General features: G+C 45.6%; 1 protein-coding gene and 1 long non-coding RNA gene across 2 annotated transcripts in view; one reads left to right on the forward strand and one right to left on the reverse strand.

Annotated features, from left to right (window-relative positions):
• The window catches only part of phactr1 (phosphatase and actin regulator 1), a 711,982-nt gene that overhangs the window by 95,215 nt on the left and 589,010 nt on the right, over window positions 1–27,757 (reverse strand). Inside the window, exons 8-9 of the mRNA XM_078539187.1 lie at window positions 4,574–4,797; window positions 2,371–2,527 (exon numbers count right to left, since the gene is read on the reverse strand). Coding sequence (XP_078395313.1) covers window positions 2,371–2,527; window positions 4,574–4,797 — 381 coding nt within the window. The remainder of the gene's footprint in view (window positions 1–2,370; window positions 2,528–4,573; window positions 4,798–27,757) is intronic.
• The window catches only part of LOC144679000 (uncharacterized), a 79,636-nt gene that overhangs the window by 23,422 nt on the left and 28,457 nt on the right, over window positions 1–27,757 (forward strand). The gene's annotated exons all lie outside the window — the stretch shown is intronic.

Genomic DNA, 27,757 nt, shown 5'->3' on the forward strand with positions numbered 1-27,757 from the left:
ATGTGGGGGTAGGATTAGTAAGTTTGCAGATGACACAAAGATTGGCCGGGTGGTTAACAGTGAGCTTGAGTGTCTTGGGCGACAGGAAGATATAGACAGGATGGTCAAATAGGCAGATAAGTGGCAAATGAAATTTAACCCTGAAAAGTGTGAGGTGATACACTTTGAAAGGAGTAATTTGACAAGAAGTATTCAATGAACGGCATGACACTAGGGAGTTCTGAGGAACAAAGGGACATTGGCGTGTGTGTCCATCGATCTCTGAAGGCAGAGGGGCATGTTAGTGGGGTGGTGAAAAAGGCATCTGGGACACATGCCTTTATCAATGGAGGCATAGATTACAAAAGTAGGGAGGTCATGTTGGAGTTGTATAGAACCTTGGTGAGGCCACAGCTGGAGTACTGTGTGCAGTTCTGGTTGCCACATTATAGGAAGGATGTGATTGCATTGGAGGGGCTGCAGAGGAGATTCACCAGGATGTTGCCTGGGCTGAAACATTTAAGTTATGAAGAGAGGTTGGATAGACTTGGGTTGTTTTCGTTGGAGCAGAGAAGATTGAAGGGCGACCTGATCGAGGTGTACAAGATTATGAGGGGCATGGACAGGGTGGATAGGGAACAGCTGTTCCCCTTAGTTGAAGGGTCAGTCACAAGGGGGTATAAGTTCAAGGTGAGGGGCAGGAGGTTTAGGGGGGATGTGAGGAAAAACTTTTTTACCCAGAGGGTGGTGACGGTCTGGAATGCACTGCCTGGGAGGGTGGTGGAGACGGGTTGCCTCACATCCTTTAAAAAGTACTTGGATGAGCACGTGGCATGTCATAACATTCAAGGCTGTGGGCCAAGTGCTGGTAAATGTGATTAGGTAGGTAGGTCAGGTGTTTCTCACATGTTGGTGCAGACTCGATGGGCTGAAGGGCCTCTTCTGCACTGTGATTCTGTGATATTGAATATATCCTGCATCTTCACAACTGCTTTTATCGCATTCCTGTAACGGGAACCCAAAATGTACACAGTACCTCAACTACAGCCCAACTAAGATCGGTGCAAGTCCAACATTATCTCTGAGCCTCACAAAACCAAGTATTCTCTTTTTTTGGTGCCTTATCTACTTGTGATGCCACTACTAATGACCTGTGTGTCTTACCTCTTTTCTATTTAAAATCTTATCCTTAAGATTTATTTCCTTGCTATATTCCTAATTACAATTTTGGGAGTATGGCAGATGCTTTAAAATTTTATATATTGAACTGCATCCGCCATCTATTGGTCCAACCCGCTATGCTAACTATGATGTGGAATCTTTCACAATCTTCGTCACAATTTATCATACCTCCTAATTTCAATTTTGCTTCTTCAAATCCAAAATTCAGATAATTTAAGATGTAAACTGCAATAATCATAACTGGGAATATTTACTTGAGTTGTCACCTTTAGCATGGATGAGGGGAATACAGTTTGGCGACCAGAGATAAAATACTAAAGGACTGATTTTTAAATTCTGGCAGGAGTCTTGTCGGCAAGAGCTGAGGCGGGTAACAAATTGTCTGGCCCTCTACAGCATGAAGACCAGGATAATTTAACTTCTGCTGGGCAGGTGCATGTTTTCAGTCCATGCAATCTTTTGTCAGGCGCCTGAAGGATCAATGATCAGCACTCAGGTCAACGGTTGTGAGGGACATTAGGCGAACATTGCAGAAAGGGGAGGAGGCAATAGGTGGGGAACAGCAGCAAAATTCTTTGTAGTGGAGGTGGAAAGGTTTTCTGACCCACAAGGAATCAAAATAAAAAATAAAAGTGCCTCTCCATTTCCTCTTATTTGTCAGGCTGGGCTGGTGAGAAAGCTATGATAATTACCCCATGCAAGCCTTGGGAAAAAAATGCAGATGATCCCAACAGTATCATCAGAGTACAACCTGCACATTTAAAGAAGGAACCTCTGCCTTCAGGCAGGTATCCTGCTTGCCTACTCGAAAGACCAGATTAAGATTGTAATTCTAGATAGATAGAAAGCAGTGGGACCGGTGAGGGCAAGTCACAGTGGCCATTTTAATTGTCCACCTGCCCAGTTTTTGCTGAGCTAGTAGTGTTAAAACTTGATTTCATATCTCCGGTACACTGGCGCACACTAATTACTATCAAAGCTCTGCACTGCGAGTTCTGCGGTTACCCAATACTCTACGCTTTCATTGCCATCTGAGTAGTGAGTTGTACTGGTATCAAAGTTGTGGAAAAGTTTGAGTAACAGTAGCTAACCCTAACAGTAGTAAGGCCTTAAAACACAAACTACGCAAAACCAGGGGAGGCAAGGTTTATGTATTTACTAAAATAAATGCATTCCACAAACAAAATACAGACTGTTTTTCTAACCAACCTTGTCAGCTTTGTTCCAATTTGTTGCCTCATTTCAAGTCTCTCCTCGTCTGTCTGCATTGGAATAATGTTCTTCTCCTCCAGCTCACGCTTTGATGGCCTGTTGCTCAATTTTATTGCTAAAGAATCTTTCCTACAAACTTTTAATGCCAACGAACCTATAAAGAAATTAAAGAAAATTAAGTGGGATGTGGCAAGTTATGCAAATAAAGCACAACTGAGGCACAATAATAATTTACTCATTAAAATTATGTTGAGAAAACCAACAACTTCCACATTTAGTAATTTCTTTACCTTTTCCTGTTTCTACCAGTTTCTTCCCCTCATAAAGCTATTGATTTCTTGCTGAATTATGATTCTACGGGCAAATAGTTGCTCTTAGAGCCTTATCTAAGTGGCTGCACCACATGGGTGACCCCAGACTTTCAGTAGTTTGCAGAAGACTTCATTGGCAAGCCTGCTGCCAACCTTGTGCATTGGCTGTGCATGCATGGTTCACCAGGTGTTAAGAGGTGGTCATAATAAGAGTTAGCATAGGCTAACCCTCCCTAGCCAGAGTTCTGAGACCAATGACAATGGTTGCTTCAGCTGAGATTAAGCAACTCAGCATAAATCATGGATGAAATTTGGACCTTCCTACTTTATATGACTAAATTTTTCAATGAAAAAACTCAATGGGCTACCAATGAGCCAACATTTATTTTTAAGGTAAAGCATCCTGTTTTATTTAAAAGAAAGAAAGTTTTTATTTCTGAGTAAAGAAAATGATTGATAGAACAGAACTTGAATATTGCTCAAAACAGATATATGTTGCCAAAGTTTTTGTCTTGCACTCATCAGGACAAAAGAATGTCAAATTTCAAATTATCACAACAATTTGTACTGCAGGAGAAAAGGGTGCTGATTGGTTGGTAAGTCAACTCTGATTGGGTGAGGCATTGCCATGGAGAAAGCAGCAGGGATCTTAGGCTCCCCAAGCTCCCTGGTAATTCAAAACAGGCGCAAGGCTTGAACATATTCCTTCTACCTGCAGAGGATGGATCCCTGCATATGAATGTATGTTGTTTCCAGCAAGCATAAATGAGCCACGTGTATTACATTCATACAGAGGGACCCATCCTCTGCTGGCAAAAGGAATATGTTCAAGCCTTGCACCTTTTTTGAATTACTAAGGTGCTTTCTTTTATTCATTCATGGGATGTGAGCATCGCTGGCTAGGCCAGCATTTATTGCCCATCCCTAATGGCCCTTGAGAAGGTGGTGGTGAGCTGCCTTCTTGAACTGCTGCAGTCCATGTGGTGTAGGTACACCCAGGGAGGGAGGGAGTTCCAGGATTTTGACCCAGTGACAGTGAAGGAACAGCGATATATATCCAAGTCAGGGAGGTGGGTGGCTTGGAGGGGAACTTCTAGGTGGTGGAGTTCCCATATGTCTGCTGCCCTTGTCCTTCTAGATGGTAGCGGTCATGGGTTTGGAAGGTGTTGTCTAAGGGGCCTTGGTGAATTCCTGCAATGCATCTTGTAGATGGTACACAATGCTTACACTGTGCATCAGTGGTGGAAAGAGTGAATGTTTGTGGATAGGGTGCCAATCAAGTGGGCTGCTTTGTCCTGAATGGTATCAGGCTTCTTGAGTGTTGTTGGAGCTGTTCTCATTGGGGCAAGTGGGGAGTATTCCATCACACTCCTGACTTGTGCCTTGTAGATGGTGGACAGGTTTTGGGGAGTCAGGAGCTTAATTACTTGCCACAGGATTCCTCGCCTCTGGCCTGCTCTTGTAGCCACAGTATTGATATGGATAGTTTAGTTCAGTTTCTGTTCAATGATAACACCAAGAATGTTGATAGTGGGGGATTCAGCGATGGTCATGCCATTGAATGTCAAGGGGCAATAGTTGGCTTGGGGAGCCTATAGTTCCCCATTAACTTGCCAACCAATCAGTACACCTTTTTTTCCTGTAGTATAAATTGTTGTGATTATTTGGAATTGTGCATTCTTGTGTTTGTCCTGAACAGTGGAAGACAAAAAACTTTGGCAACATGTCTCTCTTTTCAGCAAAATGATAGATAATGAGTCACGCAACCCACAAGCCTCAAAGGCACATGGATCGAAGCCTGGCTGCTGGTGATTAATTTGTCAGCAATTTTGATTTTCTCTGGTGTTTGCAAATTAAGATATTGACATCTTAACATTACTTGTTCATACTTGTGAAAAAACTATCTTCATCATCATCATCATCATCGTCGTTATCACCATCATCTTCCTCATCCTCCTCCCCATGCATACTGAAAGTATCCTCATAGTCTGATTCATTAGGCACATTTTCTTTGTCATCATCATACTCAACCACTACCGTTGGCACTTGCCGAATGTCTGGTGTATTGCTTTTTCCCGGTTTTGTTCCACTTTCTCCAGTATGTAGTCCTGAACTACCGAAAAAAACAAAGAGAAAAAAGTAGTGTTATACATGACGGAGAATCTCTCTCAATTACCTCTGTACCTATTTTAAATTGAACGGTAAAGTAACAGATTCTCTATGCCACTTTTTGTACAGATCTGAGGAATAGCATTCAAAAGCAGAAAAGTTATGTTAACCTTATAGACCGCACTTCAGTGTACTGTGTACAATTCTGGTCTCCATATTACAAAAAGGAAACAGAAGCACTTAAAATGCAAAAAATAATTACATGGATGATACAGAACTGAGATGGTACAGGAGGTCTTAACAGGTTGAGGCTTTTTTCTCCAGAAGATAGAAGACTGTGAAATGATCTGGTGGACACCTTTAAAATTATGAAGGGTTGGTTTGACAGGGTAGATGTAGAGAAGACGTTTCCACTTGTGGGGTTGTCCAAAACTAGGGGCTATAAACATGAGTTAGTCATGGTTACGCTTGAAGGTAAAGATCATGTTGAAATCCTCTTTTTCACATTAAGGCACACATGTGAAAACATCTTTGCTCCATTCAAGAGTCATTACTGCACAGGAGGCCATTCAGCTCAGTGAGTACATGCCAGCCCTCTGTAGAGAAATCCAGACAGTCCTATTCTAATGCCCTATCCCTGGAAGTTTATTTCCCCCAAGTGCCCATTGAATTTCCTTTTGAAATCATTGATCGTCTCTGCTTCCACTATCCTCGTAGGCACCAAGTTCCAGGTCATTCCCACTTGCTGCATAAAAACGTTATTCCTCACATCCCCCCTTTATACCTTTCCCAAAACCATAAAAATGTGTGCTCTGGTCCTTGCACCATCAGCAAATAGGAACAGCTTTTCTTTGTCAACCTTATCTAAACCTGTTATAATCTAAAATGAATCTATCAAATTTTCCTTCAATCTCTTTTGCTCCAAGAACAACCACAGCTTCTCCAGCCTAACCTTTTAGCTAAAATTCCTCATCATTGGAACCATTCTGGTATATCTCCTCTACACCCTCTCAAGGACATTCACATCCTTCTTTAAGTGTGGTGACCAGAATTGGACACAGTACTCCAGATGTGGTCTCACCAAAGCTTTATAAAGGTTCAGGATCACTTCCCAGCTTTTGCACTCTATTTATGAAGCCCAAGATCCCATGTGCTTTGTAACTACTCTCTCCATATGTCCTCTCACCTTCAAAGATCTGTGCACATGAACCCTCTGGTTCCTCTGTCCCTTCACATTCTTTGGAACAGTACTTTAAGCACGTATTGCCTCTCCCTATCCCTAATTCTGCCACAATGCATCATCTCATACTTCTCCATTTTAAATTCCATCTGCCACATGTCTGCCCTTTCTGCTAGCCTATCTATGTCCTGTTGCAGTCGATTGGTATCATCCTTACCATGTGCCACACCTCCAACTTTGGTATCATCACCAGATTTTGAAAGTTTGCATTGTATTCCAAGATCCAAGTCATTTATATCTATTAAAAGCAGTGGTCCCAGCACTGACCCTTGGTAACACCACTGTCATAAATACAACCATTTGCTATGACATCCTGTTTACTGTGCTTAAGTCAAATTTTATTTCCAAGCTGGTACTGACCCTCCTATTCCATGAACCTCAATTCTGACATCTAGCCTTTTATGAGGTACTTTGTCAAAGGCATTCTTAAAATCCATATAGACAACATCCTTTGTCAACCTTCTGTTACTTTATCAAAATATTCAATTATAATACTCAAGCATGATCTGCCCTTTACAAATCCGCTCTGGCTATCCTTAATTAACTCAAACCTCTCCAAATTCCAGTTAATTCCTTCCTTGATCATTATATGTAAAACTTTAGCCACCACTGATGTTACACTGACCAGCCTGTAATTAGTAGGATACACTTACACTATTTCTTGAACAAGGGTGTTGCATTTGCCACTCTGCAATCCTTCTGCTGTATCCAGGGAAGACTGGAAGATTGTGGCAAGCCTTCTGCTGTCTCCATCCCCATTTCCCATAACAACCTGGATGCAAACCATCCAGAAGGGGTGACTTATCCATTCTTAAGCATAGTCAGCTTTTCCAGTACATCCAACCTGTTAATTTTCACCATCCATTACCTCTACCATCTTCCCTTCTATGGGTGTTTTGTTAGCATCCTCTTTTAACCAATATAACGTACTCATCAAGTATTCTATCCTTGCTCTGGGCCCCTCACCATATATCACCCTCTTTGTCCCCAATAGGCCTCACTCCCACCTCCACTCAATTTTCATATTCTGTCTTTGCAAGTCTTATTCTCCTCTTCACTTCCTCTTTCAAGGGCTGAATAACATGGTGGCACGCTGACGGCAGGTTCTGTACCTGGAATTCGATGGCGTTTCAACTTCTGGGCTCTCTGTCGGACCATACCTGATAATACGTTAATTGACGCCAATTAACAGCAAAGATAGATGCCTTCATTCTGCCCAATGGGTGCTGGAGGGCAGAGTGTCCGGTGTCGGAGGTAGCAGGTCGTGATCTGAAACAAGGTCATGGCCAGCACTTTAAAGGGCCTCCTAGCATGGGACAGTGTCAGGAGACCCAGCAGATGATTAATATTGCTGAATCATTGTGGAAATAGATGATTTGTGCAGTTTCCAGTCTTGCATGGTAAGAGCATTTAAATTTTAGTTAATCTCTACAAACCTTGTCACTCTTCAAACATTTTTTAAACTTCAGCAAGTCTCCCACTTTTTGAAATTGAGGAGTTGTACATTTGTTACATGTTTTCATATACAGATGTCTGTGCCATCAGAGTAAGGGGAGAAGTGGACTAGAAGGGCCAAACTAGGCCCTAGATTCAGTGAAGACACACTCAGAGCCCTCCTGACTGCAGTTTCAGACTGACATGAATAGCGCATGCCAACCCCTGGCAAGAGGAGGAAGCCCAGCCAAAAATGTGCTGCATGGGAGGAGGCAGCTGAGATGGTGAACAATGTGGGCATTGTGAGAAGGACTTGCTTTCAGTGCCAGAAAAGGCTGAGCATGGCCTCAGTATGAGCAATCTTGGTCCACTGTGTTACGGGTCTTGCTACTGAATATAGGAGGTAATTGAGTTTTGCTGCTCTTTAAAGGCAGCATGATTCCACAAGGACGTGGCTTTCCTGGATCATGCCATTGTGCATTTCAAGCAATGGTCTAGTTATAGGGTGGTTGGTTTGCAGGATGACCTTGTGACTCATGAGCATTAGTTCCAGGCTATGAACTGAACTGATAATGGGTTGGAGGCATACCATATGATTGTTTGAAACTTTTGATGAATGCTCCATGTCAAATCTTTTCAGGAGAAGCAAGCACATAATGCCTGCGAGACAGCACATACAGGCGAGGGTCTAGAGAATCTAGAAGCTCTGACTCCTTTTGAAAAGGGCATGCTGTCGCTGATGGAGCCAGACTCCTCCAGGAGTATAGGCAGAGGCAAGATTGAAGGAAGGCCTAGGTTTGGTGAGATGGCAAGAGTCTCAGACTGATTGCAAAGGGGAGATGTTTAGTGAAGGTTTAATGGAGGGTTGGCATTATCCAATGCGGCTGGTGAGTATAGTTCACACATTGGAATCTTGACAAGCTTCATCATCTGAAGCTTTGCATCATTGTTCAAGGGTACATTGTGTCTGCGGAGTGTAGTCACAGAATCACAGTGCAGAAGAGGCCCTTTGGCCCATCGAGTCTGCACCGACACGTGAGAAACACCTGACCTACCTACCTAATCACATTTACCAGCACTTGGCCCATAGCCCTGAATGTTATGACATGCCAAGTGCTCATCCAGGTACTTTTTAAAGGATGTGAGGCAACCCGCCTCCACCACCCTCCCAGGCAGTGCATTTCAGACCGTCACCACCCTCTGGGTAAAAAGGTTTTTCCTCACATCCCCCCTAAACCTCCTGCCCCTCACCTTGAACTTATGCCCCTTTGTGACTGACCCTTCCAGTAAGGGGAACAGCTGCTCCCTATCCACCCTGTCCATGCCCCTCATAATCTTGTACACACAGTCACTCATGTCAGGCAGTAAAATGGTAGATGTGCGTCGTGTGTTAGGGCTGATGTGGCAAGGGTTTTGATACCCAATTACCTCGTTACTGGTGTCTCTCTGTTACAGGAGAAACCTCTTCAGTGCAAGCTGCGCCAGAAACTGTGCTGCAGCCTCCCTCCGGTGATGAGGAGGAACCCTCAGAGGATGCAGCATCACATCTCCTCTCAGCACACGGTGCCATCGCAGGTACTGGCATGTCAGCAGAGAAGGTTGCATTGGAAAGGTGTCATACACACGCTGGTGAGCGAACTTCACAAGCATACATACAACTGCCAGAGAGTGTGGAGGAGCAGGCCTCAGGCAGTTGGAGGAGTGTCCGGGTTGATCCGGAGATGGATTCTGCGTCGGATGATGAGCCTCTGGAGTTGTTTGTAAGGCTGCAGATGCTGGAGGTCCAGCGTGAAGTCTGTGAAAATTAGGCTGGTATTCCAGAGGGGTTGTGTGCTCTGGCTCAAACTGTGGAAGTGTCTATTGATGCCATGTGCACTGCGATCACCCACTCTTCTGGGCTTAGGGGCACAGGGCACCAGGGGAACTGGGAGCTTGGTCACATACCCAGCTGCTGGAACCTCACCAGTTGGCAGGGAAGTCTTAGTGGCAGAGGGTGAGCAGCACTTGCCTCCATCTGGAAATTCCTCTCATGGCACTTCTGATGGGGCCAGCATCTCCTCTGTCTATCAGCCATTGACACAGGCATCGACCTTTGCTGCTGCGACTGAAGACTCACGTGGGTGTCAGCAAGAGTCTCCTGGACTGGCGGGCCACTCAAGGCCAAGGCCACAAAGAGGACGGCTGCTGAGGTCATCCAGGGCAGGGAGGTGGCAGATCAGCCCCTTCTCTCCAATGCAACTGCAAGTGAGCAAGGATCACTGTGCCGGAGCAACTGTAAGCATGTTAGTAAATATCCATATTAATCACCAAGAGGGGCACTTGGGTGAGCTGATTATTAATTGAAGTTATTAGTCCTTTGAAATTTGTAGATAAACACACATCTCACATACCTTCATGCTGATGTGGTTGTGTAACTGGTGTTTGGAGGTTAAGGAAAGCAATAAGAGATTGAGGGAGGGCAGGAGCAATTGTGTTCTCATGTAGGGTGATGGATTGTTTGTGAATGTAAGTGTGGCAGGACTCTCTCATAGCACGTGGGAAAAGGAGCACCAAGATTGCCCCAAACCATTCTGTTGCAGTGGCAAGACACACTATTCAAACTTTTGGCATGGTCGTTATGTTAAGGATGGCCATCCATGTGATCACAGTCAGGGTTATCAACAGGAGCATTGCTGTGGTCCCTCAACTCTTCATCTCTTGTCCTTAGAGGATTGGCCACCATCTGGTGTGCCCTCATCCTCCAAGGCGTCTCTTTGGATCGTGATGTAATGGAATGCACAGCAAACCACAACCACTGTAATGCTCCTCCAGGTCTGTCCAAGCATCGGAATCTCATCTTCAGGAGATCGATGGTCTGCTCCACTATGGATCTCCACATGGCAACTGTGTTGCCATGGCTCTCATTGCACCTCCTTTCCGCCTCAGTCTGGTGTCATGGGTCATTTTTTGGTGGATAACTCGTCACCTATTAGCCATCCCTCCATGGAATCAGGGTCAGTGAAAAGATCTAGAATCTGTGGGTTCTGAAGTATGTAGGAGTTGTGGCTGTTGCCCAGATACCTAGCGCACACCCAATCTGATGATGATGGTCGCACATCAGCTGGACGTTCAGCTATCGGAAGCCCTTTCTGTTTGTGAGGCTGCCCGTGAAGAGCCTTTATGGTGACATGAGTGCAATCAATGGCTCCCTGCACCCATGGAAAACCTGCAAATCCTCACGCTCTATCCCTTTGACTCATGACATCCTGCATGAAGGGGATGTAATTCCCAGCCCTTTGTAACATTGCATCTGTGAAGAACTTTTTGCAATGGTGTGCGGCAGGCTGTGTAATGCTACTAAGGTCTCCACAGACTGCCTGAAATGAGCCTGTTGTGAAGAAGTTCAGTGTGACAGTGACCTTCAGCGTGACAGGCATCAGGTGACCACCTATGTAGTTGGATGAGATATCTCCCAGGAGCATGTTACAGAGTGATGTTACCCTGGCTCTTGAAAACTTGAGTCTTCTCCTGCATTGAGTCTCAGTCAATTTCTGGTAGCTGAATCACTTCCTGTAGACTCTAGGGGCTGCATTAGAGCTCCGCTAAGGGTCTCTGAGTTCCTCCTGACTCTTGGGGTCGGGCCCTGGTCTGTCCCCTTCATGCAATACCACAAAATCCTGAGCTTCCCTGTATTCCCTTCTTCCTCTCCCCCTTCTCCTCATTCTCCGATTCAAAGGAGAGTCCTCCAACTCAAATAATCTCCAAATGGATAGTCTGCTCATTCACATGAGCCCCCAGAAGGAAAAAACTGGGAGATAAGATATGGGTCCGAACTGTTTTTTCTTTCTGGGCCTGCAGTCACTGAAGTGTTAACTGCAAAGCTGAGACTCTGGTCTTAGCTGAAGCTTTTAAACCCGCCCAAACAACTTGGCCATTAAAAAACAGACTCCTCATAAGGTGTGATTCTCACCCTGAAGGTGCATTATTGCCTTCGGAGTGTATTATTGCTCTCAGTTGGGTTGTTAACAACCTTAATGACTTCCCAAATTGACAATTAAATAACACGGGTGGGTTTCTGGCTTTTAGCCCCGCCCACATAGCGCATTATCACAAACCGGCGTGATGACGTCAAACGCCACCTGATATCATCATATTTCGCTCGATGCTGCAGGAAATGCTTCCGATCTGGGAAAATATTATTCATGTCCAACTTATTGTACTTAGCTGAATTCTCACTTCAAGAGTTCACCAGACATGCATCGCACATCTTTTGTTTTATCATATTCTCTACTTTCCATATAGAGGCAGAGAACACAGATTCATTTCAAAGAAAGCTAAATAAGTACAGGATGGAGAAAGGAACAGATAGGTTAAGAGGATGAGTGAGGTACAGTAGGAGTTTGTGTGACTGATTGGCCCGTTTCTGTGAACTGTAAAGCATGTGATCCTACATACTACAGATGACTGTTAAATCAAATTATCATCCCAGTTACCTGAACTGAGTAGGATCATGGCTGAATTGGCCAACAACAAAAATTTGGACCCTTCAGTCCTGTCTGACTCGAGCCAAAATGCACGCAGGACAATGGATAGAATTTTCCATTTATGAGACTAAGTGCGGTGGTGGGCGATTTTGGTGGCACCCACCCTGTTGCTTGGAATGGCGGGAACTTCTGCCCGATTCTGCACTTGGAAGCTTATTAATTACGCACAGGTAAGTATCAGGTCGAATGACCTGGCTGATGCGTCCACCCCGCCGTCAACTGGTGGGGTCAATGGTCTGGGTGCCATATTTAAATGCCAGTCAAACACATACATCTCTGTAGCTCTGAAGAAGTCATACGGATTCGAGACGTCAACTCTCTTTCTCTCTCCACAGATGCTGTCAGACCTGCTGAGTTTTTCCAGCATTTTCTATTTTTGTTACATACATCTCACTCTTTCCAGCCCAGCTATCTCCATCTTTAACGGTTAAAGATGTCTGCCATACACAAGAAGGCTGCACCCTGCTTCAGACACGACGCCCTCCAGGCCTTGATCAGAGGAGTGCGGGGACATAGGGATGTGCTCTATCCCTGGGACAGTTTCAGGAAGCACACCAGCCTCACCTCTCGGGCCTGGAAGGCCATCGTCAAGGAGGTCAGCGCAGCTGCCAGCCGCGCCCGGAACAAGATCCAGTGCAGGAAGAGGATGAATGATCGCATCCGCTCCACAGGGTAAGTCATCCTTCAACTCCCTCTAATATCAAACTCTCATCATGGCACCATGTGCTCAAATGGCTATTCACTTCAGGGATCTCACACTACCATTACCAGGGAAAGCATATCAGCACTGATAGACTAAAGGAACCTTTTACATCACCACCACTCCATCTTATCATGCTCCGCAAACCAAAAGATCTACTATGAAGAAGAGGCTGACACATTGACCCTAATATTTCCAGGATGGTGGGGAGGGAATGTGTGCGCAAATAGAACAAAGAACAAAGAACAGAGAAAAGTACAGCACAGGAACAGGCCCTTCGGCTCTCCAAGCCTGCGCCGATCATATTGCCTAAACAAAAACATTTTGTACTTCCGGGGTCTGTATCCCTCTATTCCCATCCTATTCATGTATTTGTCAAGCTGCCTCTTAAACACCACTATCATACCTGCTTCCACCACCTCCTCTGGCAGCGAATTCCAGACACTTACTACCCTCTGCGTAAAAGACTTGCCCCGCACATCTCCTCTATGGTTTTCTCCTCTCACCTTAAATCTATGTCCCCTAGTAATTGACTCTTCCACCCTGGGATAAAGCTTCTGAGTATCTACGCTGTCCATGCCACTCATAATTTTGTAAACTGCTATCAAGTCGCCCCTCAATCTCCATCGCTCTAGTGAGAACAATCCGAATTTCTCCAACCTCTCCTCATAGCTAATAACCTCCAGACCAGGCAGCATCCTGGTAAACCTCCTCTGCACCCTCTCCAATGCCTCCATATCCTTCTGGTAATGTGGCGACCAGAATTGCACACAATATTCCAAGGTTCCTAACCAAGGTTCTATACAGCTGCAGCTTTGAAACCCAGAAATGTCAGGAAAGAGGAGGCTCTGTTGTCCTGTGGAATTTAACAGTGGGGCCATATTATAATTCCTTTGTTCAGTTTCTTGCTCAGCAACCTGCTGCATTGAAATTTGGCCGGCTGTTTAGGGAAGCCTGTGATAGAAAGCTGCAACCAGCAGAATCGACCCCAGCAATCAGATGAGGTCTGGGATTGCAGAGGAGAGCGTGGAGTCTGGCAGCAAAAAAGGAAATGAGATCCTGTACTGGGAGAGGAAGTGATGAGGTTGAGGGAGGTATGTTATGACCAGGTAAGAAGGGGTGAACTGGCTTCCCTCTATTCAACCTCCTTTGTTGGTCACAACAAAGATTTGTTTCCTTTCACGAGGATATGCCTTTTGCAAATCAGAACGTATTTAAATATTTAAACCGTGAGCAATGAGGAGCGAATCAAACAAGGGGTTTTCTTGAGTCAAAGGAAGGGCAAATTTATTAACCACTAAACCCGAGAAGAATAATAAAAGCACAACATCAAGCGTTCAGCCCTCGTGGGGTTATTTGGGCCCATACATACACACACAGGCATCAGAAATAAGGGGAGTTAGAGTCCAATAAAAAAAAGGTAAAGGGATATATGGTTAAGTGTCCTTTGATGGTCCTTGAGGTGTAGGTTTCTAAATATTGCAGCTGATTTAGTTTAGCTGGTTTCTTGGATGCAGTCAGATGTAGAAGATGTTGCAATTATTACAAGATCTCAGTTTGCTGGTAGGTTTCTGGTAGAGTTGGCTTCTTGAACCGGATGACATTTATTTCAAAGAGAGAGGGAAAGAGAGAGCAGTGTAGAGCCTGTTTCCTCTGCTGAAGACTTTCTTGACAACGCCTTTGTCACTTGTAATTTCTTGCTAGTGACTGGAGAGTCTTGTCTTGAAATACTTTCGCCCATTATGCATTTCCAAGAAGTTTTGGGTGTGTCTGACTGTAGCAGCTAATGTTTCAATATCCAGTACTTTGCACTTTTAATTTCTCTTCCTTAGATAGTTACGAGTTTCGATGGGTATCTGGAATACAGGAACCGTGTCTCACTTCTCACTCCCCTGAATGTGATTTGTTTGTTTTTCACCTTCACCTTGGAATGTGACTTTGCATTCTCAACTCAAATTGCAAAATATCCAAGCAGCTGAAAGTTGAAAAATCATGTTTTCAAAAATAAAGGGGCATAGCTTCGTGACATGTAGATTGAGGAATGGGTGAGAGATTGCAGGGTGGGACAGAGGTTGCAGGGGAAGTGATTGTGGAGGGAGGATTCGCAGGAAGGAGAGATCACTGAGGGGCAGAGTGGGAGGGAGAGATCACAGAGGGATAATATCCCAGTGGGGGAGTGAGATTGTGGCTGAAGATTTGTTTAGGGACTGGGGCAAAGCCCTCATGCTCCTCCGGGCCACAAATAGTACTTGAAATGTAATTTTTCTGCTCTATCTGGCAGCTTCTATCTCCCTTAACTTGCTAGGTTTCCTAAACCCTGGAAAGCCCTGTCACCCAAAACCATTAAATTCAACAGTCCTGCTGCTGCACAGGAACTGTTGCAGATGCTTGCTTGACACCCACACTGGTGATATTATTGTTGTGCACTTAATTGTCCGCCTTTGCTCACTGCTTCCCTCCTGACCCCTCGCTGCCTCCCTTTTGCCACCTCCATTTCAGCTCTGTGCTCACTGCCTCCCTAGCGGATGATCGCTGACATGTTCACTGCCTTCCTTCTGGAGGGCCTGAAGTCCTATCCCAGGAGATGCAACATGGTTGACGGAAGGTTGCTGACTTTCAATGGACAAGATTGCAGGTTACCTTGGAAGCTGACCTCAAGCAGCTCTGATCTTAGAAGGCCCAGCTTCAGGCAGCACTATCTCAGCATGGGAGGCTGTAGTCTGGGTTAACATAAGAACATGAGAAATAGGGGTAGAAGGCAGATAATTGACCCTTTGAGCCATTCAATAAGATCGTGGCTAATCTGCTGTGTCTAACTCAGCCTTGAATGGCCGTCATTCAATGACCCAGCCTCCACTGCTCTCTGGGGTAGCGAATTCCAAAGATTAACAACCATCCAAGGAAAAAAATTCATCCTCATCTCCATCATAAATGGGAGCCCCCTTATTTTGAAACTGTGTCCCCTAGTTCTAAATTCTTTGAAAAGGGGAAACACGCTCTTAGCATTTTCCATCAAGCCCCCTCAGAATCTTATGTTTATAAGAGCATCATTTATTCTTCTAAACTCCGAGTATAAGCCCCATCTGCTCAACCTTACCAGGAATCAACCTAGTGAACCTTCACTGAAGTGCCTCCAATGTAAGCATATCTCTCAAGTAAGGGGACCAAACCTATATGCAAAGTGTGATCTCGCCAATGTCTTGTACAATTGTAACAAGACCCCATTCTTCTTTCAATAATGGTCAATTTTCCAATTGCCTTCCTAATTACTTGTTGTACTTATTATGCTGGCTTATTGTGATTCATGGACGGGGACATCCAGATCATTCTGTACTGCAGCATTCTGCAATCTCTCTCGATATAAACAACATTCTGCTTTTCTATTTTTTCCATCTAGGTGAACAACTTCACATTTTCCCACATTATGCTACATCTGCCAAATTTTTGCCCATTCACTTTAACCTATTGATATCCTTTTGCAGACTCTTTGGCTGGGATTTTCCACCCTCATTCATGGCGGGCGGGATCAGAAAATATGGCAAGAGGGCCAAAAAATGATTTCTAGTCGCTGTGAAATCAGTTTGTGATCGTCCACTCCATCAGTCAATGGTGGACCACGTTTCCTGCCATGGCATGTTGGGAATGTCATTTCAATATATTTGCATCTCATTATAAGCCCTGCTCACCAGAATCATTCCCCCATGCTGGTTCATCAGGGCACGTTGGCATGCAATTAGATCGACAGTGTTTCACAACTTCGCCCGTCACTTTGAGGTTCGTTTGCCTATCTTGCATCATGCAGTGCTCGCAGGAATCAGCGCCAGGCTTCATAGGCAGCTTTCAGGGGTTGTCGCAGGCCAGTCTCAACCTACCAGGCCATCAGTAAGGCCAGGTAGCTTTTCATGGACTGCAGGGTTAGGACTTCACTGGGGTAGAGGTGAACTGGCCTGTGGCATGGTAAGTGGCTGCAGGGCTAGGCCTGTATTGTGGGGGGTTACGAGTGGGAAGGTTGCACTCAGATGCATGACTGAGGGGACGGTGGGTGGGGGGTGTATGTTGAACAGTATAAGTAGCCTCAAGATGGGGATGGGTGAGGTCCACACGGGCAATCCACTTCAAAATGTTCAGGGGCTAACACACACACCAGAGGCATGACAGGATCAAGGAATACAAGGGGTGGATGGAGAGGTCGGTGAGGGAGGGAAACATAAACATGAAGCTCCTCTGGGACAATGGGAGGGGTGTCCATTCTCACACAGGTAGGGTCTAAGCTGGTTAGGCAGTGTATGCTCAGCACCACCATCCTCTAACCTGCAGCAATTTCATAGTGCAAAATTAAAAAGAGAAGAAGCTCTGCTGCTAAGGGCTCTGCGGGCAAAGTGGAGGGCAGGTGCATGCACTGGGTGGGGGCTGATTACATTGGCATGCAACTTAACTGTGCATTTTCAAATGAGACATGGTAGGAGCCTTTCAATGACAGTGCAGAAAATCAGGAAAGTGAAGCAATGATGCCCATTCATGTGGGACTAATCCTGCAAAGTGGCACTAATTAACCTCCTTGTTTTAACCCCTTGTCCGCAGTGTGAAAATGCCCCAGAGTAATAATGAACTCCAGAGTAATTGGGTGAATGAACAAGCTCCAGAAGCCTGTTGGAAAGTTGGTGTTGGATGGTTCACAGAAGAGAAGCCCAAGGCCCCCTCAAATAATCTAATATCCTGAATGAACATTTACCCTCAGGTTTATTCTCAAGAGTGTAGTATTAGAGTGCAGTGAATAAGGCTTCCAGCGCCTGGGCTGAAAGCAGCATATCCAAGCGTCTGGACAAAGCAATCATGGTCATGGTGGTGGGGGGGTACCTTGATGCACACCTCGCATTGGCCATCATTCCAGGGGCGAGTACTCTCCAACACAGGAATAAAGCCCTTGAATCCACATTCACTGATGAGTCTTTGACAGAAATAGGACCCTTGGAGACTAATGCTGACTCTTGGGCTTCTCTCTGCAGTATGAATGAGAAAGAGACATCAGGAAGGTGGTAGCTGGATTTATCACTGCCTGCATTCTCGCTTACAGGCAGGACAGAAGAGGAGAAGGTTGCAACGAAGGTGCCCGGCTCACCAAAGGGAGGGGCAAGACCCTCAAGACCAAGAGCCAGCAAGGCCTCCTCTAGAAGCAGGGGATGAGGCTTACAGACACGTCGTGCATAGGGGGCTTGCAAGACCCAGAGTGTACAGAACCTGCATGTCTTATCTGCAGATGATCAAGAACCAGTGTCGCTGACAGCTGTTGATGTCCAGGGATCTGGTGACTCACATTTTCCACATTCTCCAGGAATCGGCACCAAAGGCACTGGGAGGGCATCCATTGCCGGTGGCTGTGAAAGTAACAGCCGCTCTGAACTTCTATGCCAATGGCTCTGTCCAGGGCTTCACTGGGGACCTCTCAAGCGTCCACGCACAAATGCATTCATGAGGTCACGGATGCCCTTTTTGCCAAGGCTCATAAATACATCAACATTGACAAGATCAAGCAAGTCAGGATGCCAAAGCACTGGGCTTTGCTGAGTGCCAGATTCCCACAGGTTCAGGGTGCCATCAACTGCACTCAAGTGGCCATAAAAGCTCCCTGGCAACAGGCACTGCAATACATGAACAGGAAAGGCTACCACTTGCTCAATGTGAAGCCGGTCTTCGACCACAAGAAACTGATCACGCAGATTTGTGCCAGATACACAGGAAACGTCCACAACTCATACATCTTGGAGTAGATTATAGCTCGCAGATTTTGGACGTATTCAAAGAGACCAAATGGGATCCAGGGTTGGCTCCTCGGTGACACAGGGTACATGCAAAGGACGTGGCTGATGATGCTCGTGCAGCGGCCTCAGACTCCTGCAGAGAGAAGGTACAACGAGGCTCATGGCACTAGCCGAACATTGGTGGAGCACACCATAGGGATCCTCAAGATGCAATTCTGATTCCTGGATGTATCTGGCAGAACACTCCAGTACAATCCCCAGAGGGTCTCATGGATCATCATGGCTTGCTGCGCGCTGCACAACCTGGCACTGCTAAGGAGAGAGGACTTGCCAGATGACAAGATGGAGGAGCTGTACGTCCCCTCTGATAAGGAAGGGCTCAAAGGGGATGAAGGTGATGAATTCAAGGAAGACAAGGCTACAGGGGAAGAGACCATAGCATGGGCCAGACAAGGCAGGTGTATGCATGAGGCACTGATAGGCACCAGGTTCCACCAGGAGGGTGACGAGTTGTAGTGAGCCTACTGGACATGAGCCCTCCATCATGGGAGAGCATGAGCACCAGCATTGCAATTCCTGTCATTTCACCCATGCACTTCAATATGACAGTGAATAGTTACAAATCAGACTCACATTGTCCCGATCCTTTGAAGGATCACATGAAGCATGTGTCCTTGCTGAGATGAGGTGTTAACTGGAGGAGAACGTCCCTGCATCAGATGTCAAGTATCTTTGCAGCATCCCAGTCGCAATGGCACCCTACAAGAGCCAAGAGCTGTCTGCTGATCAACAGTGGTCTCTTAGCCTTCAATGTGACATAGCTCCTCTGAAGCAATGGAACTACACAGTCTGTGTAACATCGATGGTGAATCAGATGATTCACATTTGGGCAAAACAGCCAATGACATTCCGTTGCTGTTAATTCATTCAGAGATGACTCAGTCGTCTGTAGTTCAAGCTTCCAAATCACACTGACATCCGGCACTCTCATTTAGGGGTCCTGGGCTGCATTTATCCTCAGATTAATATGGATACGGACCACCTAAGTATGACGATGTTAAAATGGCTCCTCTTCAATGCCGACATTGTGCCTTCATGGCCAGCCCTGGCCCTTGCCAAGTCCACAATGCACAAACACCATGAAGCCCTCAAGGGCACGCGTCCTAGCCAATCAAGAACATACTTCAGCTTCAGTGCAAACTCGCTCCTATCTCATTGCTCCCCTCCACATTGTCTAAAGCAACCATGTGCACTTGCCAGAGCCTGCTCAGAGCCTCTATTGCCTACCAGAAATGACAATTTGGAATTAGCATCAGTGACCTCGGCAAGTGCTCAGGTGAGGGGACGCACAGCGCTGCATACCTAGTTTGTGATGAGAGCCTTTTCCCTGCAAGACACACAACTACAGGGTGAGAGATGCTTAAGTTGGACGCTCAAATGCCAGGACTATAATGTGGCTGACTGGGGCCAAGCTTCATCACCTTGAGGTGGCAAGGTGCCCCCACTTATTGGTGAACTTAGCAGATGTACACTCTGAAAGTCGAAAGTGCGGTTTGCTGACAGCGATGCATACAAGCTCTGAGTATGGGCTCATCGCATGAAAACCCTGCCAGATAACAGAGAGTACATGTAGTTACATGATTTATGACCCTTCTCCATGCGTTCACACATCTCTCCTTGTACACTGCACCTTCACCTTCCAAGAATTCAGATGAGATAGGAGAATGCCTCTGCCTCAATCTTACATAGCCAAGAATAAGCATGACATGACCCTGCAAAGCATGTGAATGAGGTTAACATGTAACATTAAGATCAAGATATCACTTATGTCAAGAACGATGTGCAGTAGGTGGTGATATGGAAGCACACTACTTTGACGAGGGGCCCATGATAGCGACATGTGAGATAAGTGGGGGGAGGGACAATGGTGTATCACCTGAGTGACTGCAACACAGCTCTTCTTAACAAGGAGGCATACACAAGAGATATAAAATGGGTGTGATTCTACTTACAGTTGTGAACATCACATCCATGTTGTGAACACCCGAGCCAGCGTTGTGTTCGCATTATTTTCTTGATTCCCTAGCCCTACTGCTAAGTCTTGGTGCATTCCCAACATCCACATTGGAGCTGGAGGTAGCCTGCTGACTGCATCTGTTGTCTGTGATAGTTTCAGTGGGTGTCCTCTGGAGGACTGAGACCTGGAGGGCCAGCTTTTGGCCTCCTATTAATGTGGGGCAGGTGCACCCTCTTCAGTCTGTGGAACTGGAGGTGATGGGGTCACAGGAAGAGGGCATTGGGTTCGGCCGGACATTCCTCAGTCATCTGAGTGGATGGCCTCAGGATGTCCAGCTGCTGGGTCCTCCTCCCAATGGGTGTCCAAGGGCCCCTGGCTGACTCTGAGGGGAAGGGGCAGCTGGAGTGAGATCGAGGTGCCCTGCACCCATCTCGCATTGACACTGATGGATGCCACCAAAGCCAACACTAATGAAGTGTAGCTCCTGCATCAATGCATGACCGATGTCCTAGGCCAAGGTCTCCATAGCGGCCGCCATCCTACCAGTGTTGACCTCGGTGCACTGGCATGACAGCGCTATCACCTCAGACTGAAGGCAGACGGAATTCTTCATCATCCATTGCAATCTGAGGAACGAAGCTGACATCCCTTCTGATATTCCCGTACTTGTCTTTGCAGCTCCAGCAACCGATTTAGGACCGAGTTCAGACACTCGTCAACTGACTCAGACTCAAATGAATTGTGGCCTCTAGCAGTCCTCAGAGAGCCGGCAATCGCGGATGTTCCTGCATCTGCCTGCTGTGGACCAGATTGTGCGCTGTGCTCACCAGATCATGACCCTGAGCCTGCTCCAAATCTAGGTCCCACCGAGGTGCGAGTCTCTGCGCTGGTGGAGGGTGTGGGTGAGCACTGTGACGGGTCTCAAGGCTGCTGTGTCCTGGTTCCTCATCCAAGGTGTCCTCAGGGTTGTAGCTGAGGGCCTGGCTGGTTGAGGCGCTTGGCAGAGGTGTCTTTGAAATGAAGTAGAGATAATTAATGCATGGTAGCTGAGTAAAAAACAGGAGAATGCACTCACAGTTGCATGAACTGGTGGAAGATCTAAAGCAGGATCCTCATGTGGGTGTTTGCCACTGACCTCACCACCAACGAGTCAGTCCTCTCTGTTCTCTTACTCCATTAGGACCTTGAGTTCTGGCACTCCAACCCACGTCTGGGACCTCTCCATGCGATTGTGCATGATCTTCTCCTGCCAAAAGGCAGATGGAGAAAGCGTGAGCAAGACACATGCCAGGGCAGATGAGAAGGATGTCTAGGTAGGGAGTAGTGCCATGGATAGGATGAGGACACGATCTGCAGAGGAGATGAAGGCGTGTGAGAGAGATGTCCATTGAGCTGGCAGTGAGCGAGATCCCTCTGAATGCCTGATGGGCTTGTGAGCGTGTGAGTTGAGTGTTGAGAGAGATGGTTGACTTATCCTGGTGGCATGGATGAGATCATTCATCCTCTTTCTACACTGGGTGGCTGACCTCTTCTGTGTAGCATTGGCACTGGCCACTGCTGCCACTGCCTCCTAAAGCTTTGCAGTGAGGTTGGTGGACCTCCTGTGGCCAGAGCTGGGGTGGAGGACATCGCGACGTGCCTCCATGGCATCCAAAAAATGTTCCAGTGAAGTACCATTTGTGGTACTGCCGTGGCTTTCGGGGCCATGTCTTGAGTGAAGTAGTCTTGGGCTGCATACATTGAGAACTGTGCACGTGGCTGCAGTTTAAATATGGTGCCCAAAGTGAGGAAGCAGTGAGGTCATGACATGGCGGGTGATTCAGAGGCCGCCCACCAGCAATACAGTGTATTTCCCATTCCTGCATAATTAATGAGGCGGGAAATAGATAATACGGCGTGAAAAACCGCCATTGCGGGAAAACACCGATTTTTACGTCCGCTAATACACTTAGCACAATTCAGGGAGAGTACCACTCTTTGGAAGGAATTTTCAGTGCCTGCTGGCGTCTGACGTCATGGTGGGCATGAGCGGACGATATGGTGGGAAACTTGGAGAGGTGAGTGCACAGTAACTCACTGTTATGGCACAGGCAAATCAATTTTTCCCAGCTGGCTGACAGTGCGATGCTGGGGCAAGGGCTGCACTGTGGTTGAGGTGAGCTGGGGGTGGGGAGGGGGGAGGGTGCAAGGGCTACCCTATGCTTGAGGCAAGTTGTGGGGGGCAAAGGCTGCACTGCAGTTGATGATAGTGCAGAAGCACGTGCGGGGGTGGGGAGTGGAAGGATGATGGTGGAGGGAAGCCGAGGGCAGCTCTCTTGCGCTCTGTGATCAGGGTCATATATATCATGGAGGTGCAGCCGTGAAACTTTAAATGATCCTTTGTCAGCCTTCAGCACTTGACCCCTTCAGGAGCACAGCATCACCAGTCACAGATGCTGACAAGATGGGGGGCCAGCCCCACCTCAAGGCGCTGAGATCACACAGAGGGAATGACGGAACTCTGTGACACCTGCCCATGACATTCTGGCAGCAATGGCAACCACCACTGAGTTGCAGGCATCACTAATGTGTCCAGTGAGTGTGAAGCCAGACCATCACTTTGGTCTGAAGGCTGCACAAAGCACAAAGAAGAGGCTCTGGACTGAGGCTCCTGCCTTTATCTTGTGCAGTAAGGTTTCACATCTGAGTGACATGAACACTGCTCATCAGAACATACAGCCATAGGCAAGGAGACATTCTTGGGAGTTTATTTACAGAAGTGAACATTATGTACAAGTGATTGACACCCATGCCAAGGCTATGCAACTACGTCTTCTTAACCTTCCTAATCCTGCCAAAATGTCTTAGTGCTTCCCCGACATCCACAGCGGAGGTTGGGGCAGTCGCTGACTGCTATGCCCTGTCTGTGATGACCTTGATGGGGGCTGAGACCTGGACGAATTCAGGACAAAGTTAATAGTTACATTGGCAAACAGGGATTAATGAAGGAAAGCCAGCATGAATTTCTTAAGGGAAAATCATGTTTAACTAACTTGCTGGAGCTTTTTGAAGAGGTAACTGAGAGGGTTGATGAGAGCAATGCTGTTGATATGATTTAAATGGACTTCCAAAGGTGTTTGATACAGTGCTGCACAACAGACTTGTGAGCAAAATTATAGCTCATGGAATAAAAGGACCAATAGCAACAAGGCTATAGAATTGGCTGAGCAGCAGGAAACAGAGTAGTGGTTAATGCATATTTTTCAGCTGGAGGAAGGTCTGTAGTGGAGTCCCCCAGCTGTTGGGACCCTTGCTTTTCCTGATATATACTAATGACCTAGACCTTGGTGTACAAGGCATAGTTTCAAAGTTTGTAGATGATACAAAATGCATTGTGAACTGTGAGGAGAGTAGTGCAGAAATGACCTTGACAAGTTGATGCAATGGGGGGACACGTGGCATATGAAGTTCAATGCACAGAAACGTGAGACGATGCATTTTGGTAGAAGGAACGTAGACAGTCAATATAAAATAGGGGTAAAACTTTAAAGGGTGTGCAGGGGCAGAGGGGCCTTGGTGTATATGTGCAAAAGACACAGCTGAAGGTGGAAGTTAAGAGCGTGGTTAATAAAGCATACAGTATCCTGGGCTTCATCAATAGGGGCATAGAACACAAGAGCAAATAGGTTACGTTCAACTTGTATAAGCCACTCGTTCAGCCTCAGCTGGAGTATTGTGGCCAACTCCGGGCGTCACACTTTAGATAGGTTGTGAACGCATTGGAGAGAGTGCAGGAAAGATTCACAAGAATAGATGAGGAACTTCAGTTATGAAGATTTAAAGTAATTAGTAAAAGAAGCAATAGTGATATGAGGAAAAACTTTTTCATGCAGCAAGTGGTTAGGGTCTGGAATTCACTGTCTGAGAGTGTGGTGGAGGCAGATTCAATTGGAGGGAATTAGACCGTTATTTGAAAAGAAAGAATTATGGCCAAGAAGGTGGGAGAATGCAACTAGGTGAATTGCTCATTCGGAGCGGCGGTGCAGGCACAATGGGCCAAATGGTAATAATTTTGTGATTCTGTGATTTCAAACACCTGTATCAAATCTCCTCTTAGCCTTCTCTTCTCCAAGGAGAATAGTCCCAACTTCTCCAATCTATCTTCATAACTGAAGTTTCTCATTCCTGGAACCATTTTTGTAAGTAAACCTCTTCAGCACTCTCTCCAATCCGTTCACATCCTTCCCAAAGTGTGGTGCCCAGAACTGTACATAATACACCAGCTGAGGTCTAACTAATGTCCTATACAAGTTCAGTATAACTTACTTGCTCTTGTACTCTATGCCCCTATTAAAAAAGCCTAGGATAATGTATGCTTTATTAACTGCTCTCTCCACCTGTCCTGCCATATTTAATGACTTATGCACATACAATACACCCAGATCCCTCTGCTCCTGCACACCCTTTTATATTGTCTCTCCATGCTTTTCCTACCAAAATAAATAGCCTTATACTTCTTTGCACTGAACTTCATCTTCCACCTATCTGTCCACTTTGCCAACTTGTCCATGTCCTTTTGAAGATCTACACAGTTTATAATGCTTCCAGGTTTTGTATCATCTGCAGACTTCAAAATTGTCCCCTACACACCAAAATCTAGATCATTAATATATATCAGGAAAAGCATGGGTCCCAATACCGACCCCTGGGAAATGCCACTAGAAATCTTTCTCTAGCCTCAAAAATATCCATTAACCATTACTCGCTGTTTCCTATTATTCAGCCAATTTTGTATCCACTCTGCTACTGGCCCTTTTATCCCATGAGCTGTAACTTCTCTCACAAGTATGTTGTGTGTGGGAGAATAAAATACATCTACAGGATAACAAAGGGTTAAGTGGTTAAACCATAGTGGAATACTACAACGAAGTCTCCTTGCACCAGTAGCAGACAAACCTGCACTGTCAGCTATTGTGAAGGAAGAAAAACAAGTATCATAAACAAACTACCAAGAGTCCTTGAAACAAAGTTAGGAGGTCTGTTATCAGCACATGAGACAGGGCCTAGTCATGCTATCTGTTGTCTGTCCAGATGACCAGTCGCCAGATGGGCTACTCAAGGTTTTGTGTAACTACTCAAGGTTTTTTGCATAATTATAAACTAAGACAGAACAATTGTATGCATGCCAAAGATAAAATTTCAATGTTATTATTTATTTATCACACTTTTACTATAACTATGTGTGTATTCTGATGCTTCCTCAGAGTGCCGGCTAGCTCCATTGTATGCTGCTGGACTCTCCGTGATATCATGATTCAATAAAGGCTTCCGAGACAAACCTCCTGGGTCTGAGTGTTCACTCCATTTTCCGCGACAAATTGGCGACGAGGAAGGGATCCGACTGATGTCCAGCTACCTCTTAAGTTGGAGAGGTGGCCTCTTAAGTTAGAGAGGTGAAAGGGGGACGATAAGATATTTTGGACCGTCGGATCTTTAAAAAAAAAGAACCTTCGCGGAAACAGGGAGGAACTACTCTCCCAAGTTGGGGAGAGTATGAACTGCATCCTAGCTGAAAGGGGGAGTGCAGTTAAATAGCGTCCCAGCTACCTCTTTAGTTGGAGAGGTGACCTCTTAAGTTGGAGAGGTGAAAGGGGGACGAAAAGCATCCTAGCTGAAAGAGGGAGGCTTGAAAAAGGGTAGCTACCAGCCAGACTCAAATGACCCAAGGAACTGGAGGACTTGTTAAGGAACTCTTAAACATCGGTGAGTGCATAGGGTAGGAAAACGCACCGCGCTGTTAATTGTGTTTTCTTTTCAGAAAAATGGGAGGTCGCAACAGCAGAGCGGGCTCTGCCACTCCCCCCCGCTTCACAAAGTACTAAGAACAAACTGAAACCGGCGAAACCGGAGCTTAAATAAGGAACTTTGAAGATGGGTAAGAAAACGAAAAAAGTAGTAGTAGTATACCCAGGGGTTCGAGTCCCCTGGAGGTGAAAAGTAAGTAATTTCTGTGTTTTCTTTTGTGTATATTATTACGTAAAATGGGAAATATGACATCAAAGAAACCCCAGGTTCCCCCTTTGAAGGGAACCCCAAATGCTTATATGTATGTCCATTACGGTCCTGAAATTGTCCAATATGTTTCTGATTGGGTTAAATGGACTCAAAGTAAAGGAGAGAGCTTCCCACCAGCTGGAACCTTTAATTGGGACAAATTGAGCGCTTATAATATGTTTTAAGGGAGGTAGATAGTCCGCTACTGAATTTTCTGTAAAAAAAATGAATTGATCTAAGTTACAAGAGCTGTTTGTGCTGAAGAGAGAGAGAGAGAGAAAGGGTACCCCTGGGGGGTAAATGAGCAACTGACAAGCAGCAGCAGAGAAAATGTGAGCTTTCGTCAGTTTGAAGGTCCCTATAGGTGGAGCGTTCAAGATCCCTTTATTACCCCCCACTGCTACTCGAAGCTTCGTTTAGAGTTAAGTTCAATATTATAGGAGTATCGATATATACCTTTATATATGTGTTTGTTTGTGTGCAATGAAGCATTTGTATGTGAGCTTTAATGTGTTTTCTTCCCTGAATTGTCTTTTGTGTGTGTGGTTGAGCACTTTAGAGTCGAAAGCCCCATATTATATTAAAGGAAAAGTTTATTCGAACATTCCAAAATTTTGAGTATAAGGTTTGAGTTGAGATTTCTGGCAAAAATCGTAATTTGAAGGTAGTGTAAAGATAAAACAGGGCTTGCCTTTGTTTGAGATGAAACAACCCTTGTACCACCCCCTTGCAGACTAGTAGGGAATAACCCTCATCATCAGCTTCCAAGCTTATTGGGATTAATACATACGAGTTAGTATTCTAAAATTCTGGAAAAAAAAATTACTTGAAATTCAGAAGGATTCTAGGAAAACAAAAAGACATAAACACAAGGTCTAGATGGTTCCAATGGATAAAAAGGGGTTTCTTAAGAAGAGATGAATTAAATATTAAAGGAAATCTGCTTTCCAAAAGCACTGGAATTTGAATTGGGGACAATCTTGAGATGTAAAGTGCAGTGTAATTCAACAGGTTACTTTTGAATCACTAAGATGCTATCTAAGATAAAAAATGTGTCGATAAACATACAGAAATTATAACTTGGATACAAATCATTACACATGAAAAAGAGGTTGTTTTAATTTTGATAGTGTAAATTACAGTTCTTACAAAGTTTAAAAATTTGAGGTTTCGTTCTTGATAAAGTTCTCAAAATGGAATTTTCATTTTAAAAGGTCTGACAACAATTGGTACTAATTCAAATGCTGCAAGCTTTTGT

The sequence above is a fragment of the Cetorhinus maximus genome, chromosome 3 (assembly GCF_964194155.1).
Source record: "Cetorhinus maximus chromosome 3, sCetMax3.hap1.1, whole genome shotgun sequence".
Lineage (NCBI taxonomy): Eukaryota > Metazoa > Chordata > Chondrichthyes > Lamniformes > Cetorhinidae > Cetorhinus > Cetorhinus maximus.